This window comes from Vigna radiata, chromosome 11, assembly GCF_000741045.1.
Source record: "Vigna radiata var. radiata cultivar VC1973A chromosome 11, Vradiata_ver6, whole genome shotgun sequence".
Lineage (NCBI taxonomy): Eukaryota > Viridiplantae > Streptophyta > Magnoliopsida > Fabales > Fabaceae > Vigna > Vigna radiata.
Window position 1 is genome coordinate 51,816 of NC_028361.1, and position 15,966 is coordinate 67,781.

The 15,966-nt window shown below is 33.7% G+C and overlaps 1 protein-coding gene across 3 annotated transcripts; it reads left to right on the forward strand.

Annotated features, from left to right (window-relative positions):
• The first annotated feature begins 1,351 nt into the window (after nucleotides 1-1,351).
• Nucleotides 1,352-15,604, forward strand: LOC106777967 (chaperone protein dnaJ 10). 3 transcript variants are annotated; one of them, XM_022787487.1, is made up of 10 exons: nucleotides 1,355-1,560; nucleotides 2,031-2,090; nucleotides 2,599-2,681; nucleotides 2,836-2,995; nucleotides 8,692-8,821; nucleotides 10,243-10,401; nucleotides 14,381-14,559; nucleotides 14,649-14,732; nucleotides 14,816-14,974; nucleotides 15,131-15,604. In XM_022787487.1, exons 1-10 carry the CDS (start codon nucleotides 1,474-1,476, stop codon nucleotides 15,239-15,241), a joined length of 1,212 nt encoding a protein of 403 aa, XP_022643208.1. In that variant the 5' UTR covers nucleotides 1,355-1,473; the 3' UTR covers nucleotides 15,242-15,604. The 3 variants fall into 3 exon arrangements, with proteins under 3 accessions (XP_022643209.1, XP_022643208.1, XP_014521299.1); XM_014665813.2 differs by having other exon boundaries at nucleotides 1,356-1,560; nucleotides 14,649-14,729; XM_022787488.1 differs by lacking the exon at nucleotides 10,243-10,401 and having other exon boundaries at nucleotides 1,352-1,560.
• The last annotated feature ends 362 nt before the right edge of the window (nucleotides 15,605-15,966 follow it).

Below are 15,966 nucleotides of genomic sequence, written 5' to 3' on the forward strand. Positions count from 1 at the left end.
GTTCATCAGTAGTTTTATCAGATCTTATAGTTACGACAACAAATCCAAGATGAAAAATAATCTCTCGAATCCATTCAATTAAGTCATCACGTGTATGAAATATCTCAGTTGTAAAATTATTTTTATAATCTCCCTTGTACATTTCATTGATAGAAGAAGAGAAATTTGACACAAAACTCAAATTTACTTGTGAACCCATCAAACAAAAAGGATAACCTTCCATCTTACAATGTAATCACCTATAACATATTGAATATCTCATTAATAATAATACTAATAATAATAACTCAACGAATCATTAAAAAAATTAACAAATTAAGAATAAAATTAAAAGGAAAAAAGTTAAAAGAATAAAAAAAAAAGTTAAGTCATCGGATTTTGAAATTCGATGAAAATAGTAACCAAAGTTTGAAATTTGGTAAAGGTAGTAACTAGACAATGAAGTTAATAAATGGATTTCGAAATATGGTGATTTTCCTAATTAGATTTTGAAATATGATGAATTTCTTTACCAAATTTCGAAATTTAGTAACTTCTTAAACAAACTTTTGATAACTAATTTGTTTTTTAACCGTTCAAATATGGTATAAATAATGAAATAAACTTAAACTCATTTAAATACTTATATTTAAATATAAAATAAAAAGAGAAATAATAAAAGTAATTAAAAGAACCATCAACAAAACTCATTATCACAGAGAAAATCAAGAGAATCATAAACAAAACAACATACAAATGAATGAACTTGAGATACAATAAATATATGTATAGAATTAAATGACATTTGGTAAATAATAATTAGTGTTCATCTAAATTTTTTATTTTCTTTTATATTTATTAAAGGGTATAATGGTACACTTGAAAATATAAAGAGAAGATTTGAAGGTAGAGAAAGAAGCAGCCTGCCTAAATACTATAAATACCCCTATACAAATGTCATTGCTTCTCGAAGCCATGTTTCCTTCCTGTACCCATAGATATTACATGATAAAATTATTTGTCTTAATTTAATAGTAAATGGTGGGTAATTTATTTTCTGAATAGCTCTGCACACTTCTGCACTGCATGTTAGCAGATGTGATTAATTTAAATAATTAATTTAAAAGTATTACAAGAATATATTATTTTAATAAATTAATTTATAAATCTAATTTAAATTGTATGACAAATTTTGTTTTAAACTAAAATAGTTCAGTTTTAGTTTTTTAAATAGTAAATTTGTAACACATGGATATAAAAGGATTGAGTGGATAAAATAATAATGAAGATCAGTTTCTTTAATACTTTCATTTATTTTTGTTTTAATTTTGAGAAATAGTTAAAATTAATTTAGGACATGTTGTCTTGGAATAAGTCATCAACTGGAGTACTATATTTCATAGCTCATTTGTCCTCTTCCCGACTCTCAGTTTAGCGAAAATTTAACAATTCCAGGGTTTTTCTAATCGGAAGATTAATCAACTGGGCTTTGAGATGGTGAAGGAGACTGAATACTATGACGTGCTGGGAGTCATCCCTACGGCATCCGAAGCCGAGATTAAGAAAGCCTATTACATTAAGGTAACAGTGTAATTTTTCGATCTTTATTCTTATTTGGGTATTTCTTCTCTCCCGTGTCTGTTAATGCAACTAAAAAATTGATTATTTGACCCAATTATAATGTATTACACTGAGCTACATAACAATTTTGCTTTGCAAGCTATCTTAAACCTCAATAGATCAGTGTAATCCCAATTTGCAGTTTAAATAGACAGAAACTAGTAGATGCGTAGTCCTATGACTGGATCTGTCCATTTTGGTGAATTCAAAATGAGATTTTAACTCACGATGGTGGATTGCTCTATATAATGCTAGCTAAACTTATATACGATGAAGCTGAAATGCTTGTACATCCAATAACAATCTAACTTTGGAAATCTGAATATAACTTCATACTGTTTTAATGGTTGTTTTCTATTACCAAAATTTAAAACAAAACCAAGTGGTTTGATTATGTTATTTATACCTTTTCTTCAATACCTGATGTGCAGGCAAGGCAGGTGCATCCAGATAAAAATCCAAATGACCCTCTTGCTGCACAAAATTTTCAGGCAAGAATATCTTATTTCAGTTTAGGACTATTTAAATTTTAAGGGTGCTGAATGTCATCCTACCTGGATTGTCTAGTTAATTGATAAAAAGAACTTTCCTCTCTAAAATTATTTAATGATCTAAATATAATTGTTGAATATTAAATCAACAACCACATTTCTCGAGATAGTGTTCATGTTAAACATCACATAACTGGCATTCTGCCATTCTATTACCAGTCAACCTACAAGTCATATCTTGGAATTCACCTATTGGAATTTGACCTGTTGAATATCATATCCACCACCAAATGCTTATAATTGTTATGGAGTTTTATATTATTCTTCTGTCTTTTATTGGCAATTTTTCTATTGCATGTGTCAAACCTGCCTTCAACAAAATAAGTAATATCATGATGCATTCATATCATTATTATCAATTCCTCTGTTTTTAACTATATATCATGTAGAGCTACAATTTTAATATTGTTACATAGTTATCCCTATATGTTTGATACTCTGGTTTTAGGTTTTAGGTGAAGCTTACCAAGTTCTGAGTGACCCAACTCAAAGGCAAGCTTATGATGCTCATGGGAAATCGGGGATTTCAACGTTAGTTTCCTTTTTTGAATTAAAATCTTACTTAATAGTTGAATATCAAGCATGATAGGATGTGAAAATTTGTAATCTCTTAATGAATTTTAGAGCATTTTTTTATAAAATCAATCTCTTGTGCTGGTTTATGTCTTTTATTCATTCTTTTCAGGGAAGCAATTATTGATCCTGCGGCAATCTTTGCAATGCTTTTCGGTAGTGAGTTTTTTGAGGAGTATATAGGCCAGTTAGCCATGGCATCAATGGCTTCAATGGACTTTTTTACTGAAGGAGAACAATTTGATACTAAAAAGTTGCAAGAGAAAATGAGGGTATAATAATATAGTTTTCTCACTGCATTCTCTTGTGACTACTTTTTTTCCTTATGTACGTATCTTTTTAGAAATATAAGAAATATCTGTATAAATAACTGCATTCTTGAATATCTAAAATTCTTAAAATATACATATCATCTATAAAAACTGTATTCCCTTATGACACTGATCTATTGTTATGAATACATATCACCTGTCACTAGTTATCATAGGATTCTTAAAGTGACCATACATGTTTTAACTGGTTATCCACCCACTAATAGTCTAGTCTTACCTAATTGTTTTTTGTTTATGGTTCTTATGAGGATAACCAGTTGCTACTGATATGCAAACTTCATAAAGCAATCTCTCCCAATTTCTATGTCTGAGTTTTTGTATCAACAGCATTGCTTGGGAGATTAACTCTACTGTGAAAAAATAAGAATAGTAGGTACTAACTCTATACTGCTAGATATTAGAACTTGTATAAGAAAGAACCTATTAAAACAATAATCAGGTAACTATTTTAACATTTCAAATTAGAGCGTAGATGTTAGCTAGTAACGATGTTCTAATTTCTTTTTTAGTATTTGGTGAAGATGGGCACATGTTCTCTGTTTTGCATGTGTCCACAAACGAGAAGACCCTGTTGAATTCTCGTGCCCAAAATGACAATCAGCATTCATATGATTCTTTGGTGAAAATTAGGATTAGAGGCACTATGAATAGCAGCTTGGTTGTTGCTAGTGCTGTTAAATAACCAGTATGTTGCCGCACCGTTTGCCAATTTCCAGAACAACGCAGGCTACATGAACTGTTGCCACTTTTTCCAACGACCCGTTAACCTGTTTTTTTTTTTTTCTTCCTGTACATTTTTTTGTTTTATTCTTTAGTCCATTTCTTTTTTCTTTCCCTCTTTTCTTCTACTTTTTATACATTCTTCATAGTGTTCTCTGTTTTTTATTCTTGCAGTACTCCCTTATCACAATTCGTAACTGTACACTTACATAGATTTGCACCCCTGTAAAAATGACTATTTGTCACCTGATTCCAATACTAAGGTCTAGCCTTGGTGTTATTAAAATGTGGCAAATTATACTTACATTTGGTTTGTCAACATGGTATATTAGAAGGATGTAATAGTGATTGTCTAGAAAGTATTCCATATTGAGACGAAATAGCTTATTTCTGATTATTTGTCTGAAGCCCTTTACTTTGTGGGCTTCGTTTCTCCTTCACAACAGTGGGTTCTTGTGATATCAGGTTCACCATTGATGTGGGTTTTGAAATTATTATAATGTCAAAAGAAGGATGGCTAGTTATTGATGGTTTGATAGAACTGAGTTTCCACTCATTCGCAGAAGACAAATTGGTGTAGATTTGATCAATTTATGTAATTGATATGAGCCTTATTAGTTGACTTTAGAAATGGTGTACCAACATAATAGAACACTATCGCCATGGTTAATTGCGGGTGGGATTACATTTGATTTTATACTGGTTGAATTGCATCTTGATTCAAAAGTTTATACGAGATGGCGAGAGCCCAAAAAAGAGTTTGACGAGTCAACTAAAATCTTCTCCCTTAAAGCATAAACTCTTTGGAGTTGACTTGCGAGCTTGACAATACTACTTTAATTTGTGCATTGAACAAGATAGATGTTTATTTTTATTTAATATAAAAATGATAATAAATATTTTTTTAATCTGCATATTATGTTATAATTAGATTTCATCTAAGTATATGTATTTGAATATGTACTTTATATTATAGATCTGCAGTGAACAGTGTAAATTGTTGAGGTTATTTTTAATAATTCGTCAAATTCTTTTATTTGACCTAGAGATAGCAGACGGTTGTAGATTGAAAATTATAGGTGATTAAGAAGATCAAGCACACAATGATTAAAGGCTGGTAGTTTACGATACGAGAAGTTTTGATTAGTTAAATTGACTACTTGTGAGGATAATTTGTTAAATGCACATTTAAATGATAGAAAAAAGAATGTTATAAATGTCTAATTTAGCGATTAAGAATGTATTTAATTTCTATTTTCATTAACTGTTCTTAGTTTTTAAATTTGTTAATAAATCTATTCAAAATCATACAGCCTATTCCTCACCACACACTCTTGCACTAGGACCAGAAAACAAAAGAGAGAATGAGAGAAAATCTTCTGGCTGTTTATGGTTTCTGGTTTTTGAAACACTTGTTTTGGAAAGATTTTGCAGAAGTTAGTAGATTTTGGGAACACTTGTTGAGTGGGTGAATTAATTTAGAAAACAATTTTTAAACCAAAAAGAGAGAAAGAAATCAAACATGTCTTAAGAATTTTGCTCTCCAAGTTGTATATTCTAATTTATAAGAGTGTATTATTTAGTTTGTATTTAATATTCAAAATAGCAGCCTTCTCTGTGTCACAATACTATATTTTTTAGCAATAAACTAATGAAGGCACTTTATACAATGCTTGCATGTCACCATCAAGAAAGACTAACGATGTCATACTTAGCGGCCAAACAGGTTTGGGTGGACTGCTAAATTATCAAGGGTGATGCTAATAGTTCTCTGTTTTATAGTCATTCTCCCAAAAGTTGTATGTATTGCATTGTATATGTGGGCGACATTGTTATTATAAGAAGAGGGTATTCTACAACTAAAACAATATCTTCCTCAAAAGTTCAAGACAAAAGATCTTAGACACTTGAGGTATTTCCTTGATATAGAAGTGGGCACAATCCAAGGATGGTTTATTCATATGTCAAAGAAAATATGCTCTCAACATTCCAAAGAAACATGGATGATAAATGTTAAGCTTGTGAACATATTGATGGATGTGAGTGTCAAACTTATTCCTGACCAAGGAGAGCCATATTTTGATCATTGGAGATCAAGAAGATTAGTTGGTAAACTAAATTACCTTGTCCTGGTCGCTTTTGTAGTGACCATTGTTAGCCAATTTTCAAACTTCCCTTATCAAACCATTGGGATGTAGTTGTGCGGGCCCTATAGTATATTAATAAGACTCCTGGAAAAGGCCTCATTTATGAGGATAAGTGAAATACTCAAATTGTTGGGTATCATGATGCTGACTAGGTAGGCTAACTAACCAAGTAATAGACACTCCATTTCATGGTTTCACGTTCTTATTGTAGGTAATTTAATAGTGTGGAAAAGTAGGAAACAAAACGTTGTTGCATGATCAATTGCAACAACAAAATACGGTCAATGAAATTAGTCACTTGTGAGTGCATATGGCTAAAGCAACTCCTCGAAGAACTAAAATTTGTAGAATCAAATCCCAAGCGCACCTTGTATGAGACAAGCAGCCAACATTGCACGTTTTTAATCCTATCTTTCATGAGAAGATCAGTCATATTTAAGTGGATTATCATTTCATAAGTGAAAAACTAGAGTATGGAGACATCACTAGATTTGTCAACTCTAGTGAGTAGTTGCCTGACATACTCACCATGTGATAGGCACCCAAATTTATTTAAAACTGTAAAGATTTCCAAGACAGGTTCTTGGATGTTCACCCAGAAAAACTAGACAACTTTATTAACAATGAAACAAGCACAATAATCTAAATTGTTACACTAGCCCTGTCTTTCAAGAGGACCAAACTCTCCCTAGCCTTCCCTTTACAAAACTTCCTAAAAAAACTACTAAAAATAATTGCTTTTATAGAAGTTTAAGACAACAAAACCTACCCACATACATTTATAACTATCTAACCCTTTTATTTCTCCTAATGTAAACGTTTCCCTTGAACCTATCAATACCCCCTCCGTGAAGTTTCACCTTGTCCTCAAGGTGAAAAGCAGGAAACTCCTTTTTTCTTATTGATGGCAGAAGCATCTTCCTAGTTGTTTCCAATGGGTGGGAGGTGTTTTCAACTATATGAACTACCTTCTCTTTTCCTTATTTTGTAAACTGTATCAAACTTATCAACACCCCCTCCATGAAGGTGCACCTTATCCTCAAGGTGAAAGTCTGGAACTTCTTTATAATGCAGGCAGCAGATTCTCCTAACTCCTGAATTTCCTCTTCCGAAATAAGCAACATATGGAGCTGTTTATTTTTGCAAGTATGAGTAGGCCCACAATTTTCATCACACCTGAAGCATAAGCCCTTTTTTATCTTGTCTTGCAATTCTTCTTGGACAATTTTCTAAATGGTGCCCCTCCTTGTTGAGCCCCAGTAGGAGAACTATTGATGGTGCTCAGACAACCACTACTCTCTCCACTTCCTTTGTTGGAGTTGGTAAAACCCACTGAATTTCCCCCTACCTTTGAGTAACTGCAAGTAGGTGGCAATTGTTTGTAGGTGTTGCTTTGAAGTTGCACAGTGAGAGAGTCCCCCTTGGTGGTGACTCTAACCTTTTCCTCCACCATTTGAGCCTTCATCATTAACTCAACAAGGTTCTTGGGCTCATACAACTTAACCTATGCCCTTATTTCGTCCTTCAATCCATTTAGAAAAATGTCAGTCAAATAATCCTGCCTTATACCTTTCAAGAACCTTGCATATTCTCAAATTGTTCAATATGCTCTCCCACCTGCCTAATTTGCCCAATCAAGACTTCAAAAGGATTTTGAAGCATTGTTGGTTGGAACTGATGAACAACTGCCTCTTTTCCATGTGGAATTCGGATAGCAAGTCTCCCACCACTGAAACCAATTTAGGGTTTTTCCCTCAAAGCCACCATAACAACCCTAATCTTCTCCTCCTCATTGATTTCTTTCAACTGGAAATATCTCTCCAATCGGTTAGTCCAACCATAAGCATCTTCTCATGCAAAAACAAGAATATCTAGCTTCCTCCATTTTTCCCCAATAAGTCTTGAACGCCCACTTTCATTCCCCCGTCATTCTTGAGACTACGCGCACTGCCTTCCTTGGCAATGGAAGCATTATCCATTGTTTGTTTATTAGAGGATGTGAAACGTTCCACCAACCCTGTCAGCCCTGCAAGCATTTCCTCCAACCTTTGGAACCTTCTCTGATTTTCATGTTCCTGTTCTTGCACTATGCGCTCCAATCTATCCAATCTTGCCTCCATTCTCATATTGACCATGCCGCACAACCACCACAGCACCAGGAAAGTGGCTCTGATACCAATGATAGGCACCCATATTTATTTAAAACTGTAAAGATTTCCAAGACAGGTTCATGGATGTTCACCCAGAAAAACTAGATAATTTTATTAACAATGAAACAAGCATAGTAATCTAAATTGTTACGCTAACCCTGGTCTTTCGAGAGGACCAAACTCTCCCTACCCTTCCCGTTACAAAACTTCCTAAAAAACTGCTAAAAACAATTGCTTTTATAAAAGTTTAAGACAACAAAACCTACCCACAGAAGTTATAACTGTCTGACCCTTTTATTTCTCGTAATATAAACATTTCCCTTGAACCTATCACCATTTCTCTAAGAGGACCATGGGTTGATTATATTTGTTACAAGTTGAGCACATTTGACATATGTGTTCCAGCTTGAGGGGAGTGCTTCATATACCCAATTTCAACATCTCTTGCACTTAATTTAATTTTCTCTTTGGACAACAAAATTTTTATGTGAGAAAGCTATTCCATCTTTGTTTCATTTCCAAAAGTTTGACATGGTCATCTTGAAGGAATTAATATTTATCATGTTTTAGGTTCAGTTTTTTTGTGATTGCTGTTTTGACCGGTTTGTTCTTGCTATAGGTTGTTCAGAAGGAAAGAGAAGAAAAGCTTGCAGAGATATTGAAAAATAGACTCAACCAATATCTCCAAGGAAACAAAGAGGAGTTTCTTAATCATGCAGAAGCTGAAGTAGCCCGGCTATCCAATGCAGGTACTGATACCAAATAATAATTTCAGACATGCAGACATTAGGAAGAAAACATTGTATTGATGCAAAATTACATTATCAATTCATGGATACATCCCATTTTGGTGGTGTTTTGGTCACATCAATCTATGGCTGTGAAATTCATTGAAATTAATTGCTTTATTGTTTACCCATCATGATATGGTTAAAAGATTGACTTTACATCATTTGTCTAATCTTGAGTATTTGAATATCAAAATAACATCTGGTACGGTGCTTTTTCTGAATTATTCAGTTGTCATTTTTAGAATATATAGAATTGTATATGTTGTAAATGTATTATGTGTCTAATGTGGACCACAAAGTATGTATTTATACTATTTTACTGAATCAATTATAATAAAAACACTTAATAATTAGGAATTAATCATCTTAATTTCCTAGATTATGTAATGGTTACAAATTTGTAACAACATATTACATTCTAACACTACATCAAACTTGAGCATATGTCATATGTACCAAGCTAGTTACAAATGTACTCAATCCGAGGGCCTCTAAGGGACTTAGTGAATATGTCACACTTTTTTTAACAAAGTGATAGTCAATTTCAATGTGTTTAATTGTTTCATGGAAGATTGTGTTTAATGCAATGTGAAGTGCAGTTTGATTGTCACAAATAAACTTTGTTTCATGGATGTGCCCTGCTTTTAGGAGTAGTAGTAGTTGTCTAAGCCACGTAAGCTCACAAGTGGTTGTTGCGATAGCACGGTATTCTACTTCTGCACTAGATTTGACAACTATATTTTGCTTCTTACTTCTCCATGAGATAAGGTTTCCTTTAATAAGACACAGTACCCATATAAAATTGTTTTGAATGTATTAGGTGTCTACTGCAGACCAAACAATATTTATTTACACTATTTTACATATTAATTATAACAAAAGCACCTAATAATTAGGAATCAATCATCCTAATTTCTTAGATCATATAACGGTTAATTTCCAACAAATCTATAACAGTGGATTACATTCTAACAAAATAAACAGTCTTAAGTAGGATTTATTGTATTGTGTGCTGGAACTAGTACCTAGGAGCACGCTTTAGACCTAGTTCCTAGGAGCATCTTCTAGAGTTCTCTTCTTTTCTCTCATCCATTGTATCTAATGTATCCCAAACAACTATAAATATGAAAACCTCATAGAGGGGTAAATACTCTCAAATTCACACTAAATCTTCTTTACTTCAATATCAAGTTTTTTGGTCGCATCAATCTGTGGCTGTAAAAGTCATTGAAATTAATTGCTTTATTGTTTACCCATCATGATATGGTTAAAAGATTGGCTTTACATCATTTGTCTAATCTCGAGTATTTGAATATCAAAATAACATTACCAGGACTGTTACGGCGCTTTTTCTGAATTATTCAGTTGTCATTATACAGCCTATGGGATTGATATGTTGAATACCATTGGCTACATATACGCAAGGCAGGCAGCAAAAGAGCTAGGGAAGAAAGCAATTTATTTGGGCGTACCTTTTATTGCTGAATGGTTTAGAAACAAAGGGCATTCTATTAAATCTCAAGTTACAGCAGCAACAGGTGAGCAACTTTTATTTTAAAGCCTCTCCAGGCTGTGTGATACGGTACAATTCACGTAAGAAATGAAAAACAGTATTTTGGATGTGCTTGTGTGAGTTTTATCTTTATTTGATTCTCTTATTTTGGATGTTGGGTGTTTCTTTGGGCTTGGTGGATTGAATTGACCACCCATAAAGGCTTTGGTAAAACTGTGAACCTATGCTTGTGGCAAAGTACAATTCATGTAAAAAATGAAAAACTGTATTACGGATGTGCTTGTGTGAGTTTTATCAAACAAATGGATGATCTATTTATATTACTTTTCACAACCAACTTGTACAAGTCTTCTCGGTTTGTTGGACTTCCACCTGATCTTGCTGCAAATCAAAATCAGATTTATCGTGACCAACTGCTCCTACCTGTGACAGTCCAAAATCAGTTGTTTCATCTTTTAAGTTTACATGCGTTTGAATCATCTTCCACTCCTAGTAGGGATTCTTGCCCTTGTTTCACAATTATACCATTGTGGAGGATGTGGTGGTCGTGGACGTGGTCTCTATTGCAACTTCTCTAAGAATAGGAGACATGTTGAAGCAAAGTATCAAATCAAAGCTAGGAAGCAGTCCGGTTCAGTCAGTGGCCCAAGTCACTGCTCAGTCTTAGATATTGCTATCTCTACCATTAAATATCATGAGCTTCTCTAGCTTTGTGCAACCAATGAGGTTGCCACACTTGTTATTGGTATGGCACGGTCTATTAACCAGTTGCTTAATTGCATACCCTACTCGTTTCTAAATAATCATATTTCTAATTCTATATTGGATATAAATAGGACCTTCATCCTATTCCCTTACGAGTCTTTAAGAATACTTGTTTTTTCCATGATTTCACTAAAGGTAGAAATAAACAGTTGAAAAATAAGAATGATTTTATTTATCTCAATAATGTCAATTACATTCTCTTTTGCTCTATTTGAAACAATCTAATCTTCTAAAATTGAGAAATAGGGAAACAAAATAATCTAGAAGATTACACATCTATTTTCTTTGATTAGGAAGATTCTATAGATATCTTCTTTAATTAAGAAGATATTTCCTCTAATTACAACACTTTCCTTCAAGTTGGTAAATGAATGTCAATCATTCCCAACTTGTCTACAAGATCTTGAAATCTACGCGAAGAGAGTCCTTTTGTAGAAATATTTGCTATTTGAAATTCTGTATGAACATGAGTTGTAATCACAAAGCCATTATCAAGATTATCTTTGATAAAATGTCTGTCAATCTCAATGTCTTTGGTCCTGTCATATTGTACTGGATTATGGGCTATGCTCATTGCAGACCTATTATCACCTTGACTTCAAGATCATCCAAAATGATTTTCATCCAGAGTCCTTCACACATTCCTTGAACAAAAACTCGAAATTCAGCTTTTGCACTAGAATGAGATACTCTATCTTGCTTTTTGCTTCTCCATGTTACCAGACTATCTCCAAGAAACACACAATACCTAGATGTAGATTTTCTGTCAGTAATAGAACCTGCATAGTTAACACTAGTATACATTTTCATAGTCAATGTGTCTTCCTTTTTGAATAATAGCCCCTTTGGGAAAGAACCTGAAAGATATCATCTATTAAGAAGACTTGATTACTTCACTATCATGAGGCAGGCATCACATTTGCAGTTTAGTGTGGTTAGCCAATTCTTGAAGTATCCATGTGATAGTTGATGAACGTTTGGCAAGTGTACCAATTGTTATTATAGTAACAAAATATCGTCCTTTGGGATTGAATGAGTTGAGTACTAGATTACTAATTCACGTAATTTTGAGCAACAAAAAATATCAAGTGAAATGATGAACATAAACAAGTAACGAGAATTCAAATAATATAAACAATGTTAGAGAATTAATTTCATATGTTTTCATATAAATTCCTCCCCTTTCCTATTGATGAGTGAATTATAATTATCCAATTGAGTTTATTAAGAGCTTGTTTACCCCTAATTCCTTAGACACGCAAACTTATCCATTGAATTCTAATCCCCAATCCCTTAGGTCAGTTACAAAATTCAATAAAATCATGAACAACAATTATTATCTCAATTGCAAACTAATTAGGTATGCCCAATTTTCCAATTGTGACAACATCTAACCTGTTTTATTTATAATCGCAAACAATCCCCAATTTCCCAATTGTGAAACTGTTCATAAAATAGACATTATAACATAAATAGAACCCTGAGATAATTAAAATTAACAAAACATCAATTGAAAAGGTTCAGAAATTATAATCCAAAGTATTACATCAATCCTCTAACAAAAAGGAAAATTAATCCTGCATAATGTAAAATTCCAAAGAAAAACTAAAAGAAGAAGAAGTGTCTCAGGTCTTCCGTGCTCTTTTTTTGTGCGATCTCTCCTTCCCTTTTACGTTCCAATTGTTCTCCTCCTTTTCCATTAATTCCCCTTTTTAGGAGAGTGGTTAATTTCTTAATTTCTCTCTTTTTTTAACCTCTTTAAATCCACATAATATGAGAGGTTAGTAACTGCTCTCAAAAATTTCACAACTCATGGAAAAATCCACAATTTGCTTGTGCTCTTCTCTGGTTTCAATTCCACTCTCCTAAAGTAAATTCACAAGTTGTGAAAAAAGCCACAACTCAATTGTGTAACTCTCTGGTTTGCATTCTGTTTCTCAGTTGTGGAAACTTTCACGGCTCAGTTGTGGAACAGGTTGTGGAAAGGTTTACAACTAGGTTGTGGAACTCTCTGGTTTCAACTCTGCATCTTAGACATCAATTCTTTCCAAGTTGTGATTTTTAACCCTTAGAGACACCAATCTACAAGGAGAACACAACCCAAATGTATGATCTGAAACAAAGATATTGCATGATGAAATCATTTAATTAATGCAATTATGTATGCAAATGACCTAAACTAAGATATGAATGCAATCACATTTTATTCACATCAATATTCATTGGAAAGTTGCCACTCCTTCAATACCTAAAAAATGCACCAAGCCATGGATTAACATATGAGGACAAAGGCAATTGCAAATTTGACGCTGATTGGGTAGGATCACCATAAAATACGAAATTCGCTTCTAGATATCGAGTTCTCATCATAGGTAATTTGATCCCCTTGAGGAGCAAGAAGCAAAAAACTGTTTCTAGTTCCAGTTCTAAAGTTGAGTACCGCACAATGCAATAGCTGCTTGTTACATTACATCTTAGGCAACTCCACTACCAATTAAAATTTGAAGGCACTCAAGAAATTCGTATGCAACGGTCAAGCTTCTATTCACATTGCATAAAATCCAGACATTCTGTGAATGGACCTAACACAGACAGACATTGTCTGTCATTTTGGTAGAAAGAATGTGCTTTCAAGAGAAATCATCACTATATTTGTCAACTTGCAGACATGTTCACTAAATCCCTTAAGGGCTACTGTGTTGGTAACAAGTTTGACTTAAATGACATTTACTCCAGCCTAATTGAGAGTTTTAACGATGTAAATTGGCTACATTAAGTAGAGAGATATGGTATGACTTGATAAGGAAATATCTTACCAAATATTTCTCTTTATTAGGTATTGATTTTGTTGTTTATTATTATATCTTTTCTTCATTATAAATAAGAGTACTGTGTGTACAAAACACGTGATTACAAGCAAGCCTCACTATAGTATCTATGTAAGAAATTACTATTCTCTTTCATAACTCTTCTTTCTGTTCCTGGTAGCTGGACGTTATATTCTTCCACTCCTTTTAACTAGACATTTTTATTTTTATTTTTTTCATTTGTACTGGTATATTTTCTCTCCCCAATAAGCCCCATATCAAGTCTTTTATTTGGTCTGTGGTAACTGAATGATTGTTATTTGTCTCTAACTAATCTATTTTGTTTTGGCTCTCGGGCCTGCAAACATGAATTGCTAATGAATAAACATTGTGCCGGAGGTTAATCATTTTTTTTCTTTGCTGTGGTTGTAGGGGCTATTGCTTTAATCCAATTGCAGGAGGATATGAAAAAGCAACTCAGTTCAGAAGGGGACTATACTGAAGAAGAGCTTGAAGAATACATGCAATCTCACAAGAAATTAATGATTGACTCTTTGTGGAAGCTTAATGTGGCGGACATTGAAGCCACTCTTTCCCGTGTTTGTCAAATGGTTGTCTTTTCTAGGCCAATGTCACTTAATTGCATAAAGTAGATTTAAGGGCTGGCTGTGTTTAATTTATCGTGTATGCTTCGCTTTAGGTACTTCAAGACAACAGTGTCAAGAAAGAGGAACTCCGTGCACGAGCTAAAGGGTTGAAAACTCTTGGTAAAATCTTCCAGGTGGTATTTCTTTCCTACTCTTCATATAATTTTAGCAAATTTTGTATACTGATTATAATGATTTTGAATTCCCGATTCCAATTTAGAGGGTTAAGTCAGCCAATGGAAACGAGAATGAAAGTGTACCAAATAAGGCAGTGCACAAGTTGAATGGAAGTGAAACCAGCAATGATGCTTGTTCTCCTTGTACATCACCCAAATCTTCAAGTCCTGATTTTTCGAGTGATACTTCATTTGCATCCCAGGTGCAACTTTTCACGCTGTCCTTTAATTCTTTCTTTTCATCTGCCCAGATTACTGTCATTGCATTTATTTCTATCCAATTTAGGCTAATTTTTTTCTATTTCATTTATTTGAATGTATATATTTATAGTGTCAATATTTGTTTTGATACAATGTAGAGCCCCTACGTGGAGGCCCCGCACTTCGCTGGCATGCAATTTGATTATAACTTTCCGAGGCCGACCGCTCCACCGGGTGCCCAGAGACCTACTCCAACCACCAAGGATTGAATTTGATATCCCGTGTGCAGTTTTTTTTTGGGGGGAGGGGGGGGGAGCGGGGTGGGGAGGGTATGTATCTCTCGTGTCTGGAATGTGCCTGTATCGGGGTGTGTTGTTGTATGTATCACTCTTGTCAAATGTGCCTTTATGTGCTGGAGATCGTATCTTTTCGGCAAGGACCGCATTGTGCAGTGTGGTTTTGCATGTCTAATAATTCTATACATAGATGAGAAAAAGATAATTTAAAGTAGTGTTATCACTACCAGCTGGCCGTGATTGATTGCGATGTACTTGGAATAGTGTATTTTGTCGGGGTGCCGGCACTTAGGGTACATTAAGTTTCTTTTGTTCATAAGAGGTAGTGTGCATCCATTTTAGAGGGGATTCCTGTGTAAAACTAAATTCAACAGACATAATAAATATATATATATATATATATATATATATAATGTTTGGGTAGTAGGTTTACTCATACTGGCTCTCGTACCGCTCAGTAGTGAACTTGCTTAAAGATTTTTTTGTCAAAAAGGTAGCCACTGAATCTGTATGGAGATGGCTACGGTTAGGAAGGCATATAATCTCCAACAGCGGGGAAAACTTATTGTTTGTTAGGTTAAATAATTTTTTAACCAATGGCTTATAGGGGATATATTCTCTCTCGCCGTATTTGAGGATGAAGCTTTAGAAAATTTACAAGGTTAGAGCAAATTATAATGCATTAAATAATATTTAAT

Bases quoted from the DNA above. Each gene is read 5' to 3' on its own strand.
- LOC106777967 (XM_022787487.1), top strand. From the start codon at position 1,474: ATGGTGAAGGAGACTGAATACTATGACGTGCTGGGAGTCATCCCTACG. The intron at 8,822-10,242 runs GTACTGATACCA...GTCATTATACAG, and splicing joins AGCCCGGCTATCCAATGCAG to CCTATGGGATTGATATGTTG. The intron at 10,402-14,380 runs GTGAGCAACTTT...CTGTGGTTGTAG, and splicing joins TCAAGTTACAGCAGCAACAG to GGGCTATTGCTTTAATCCAA.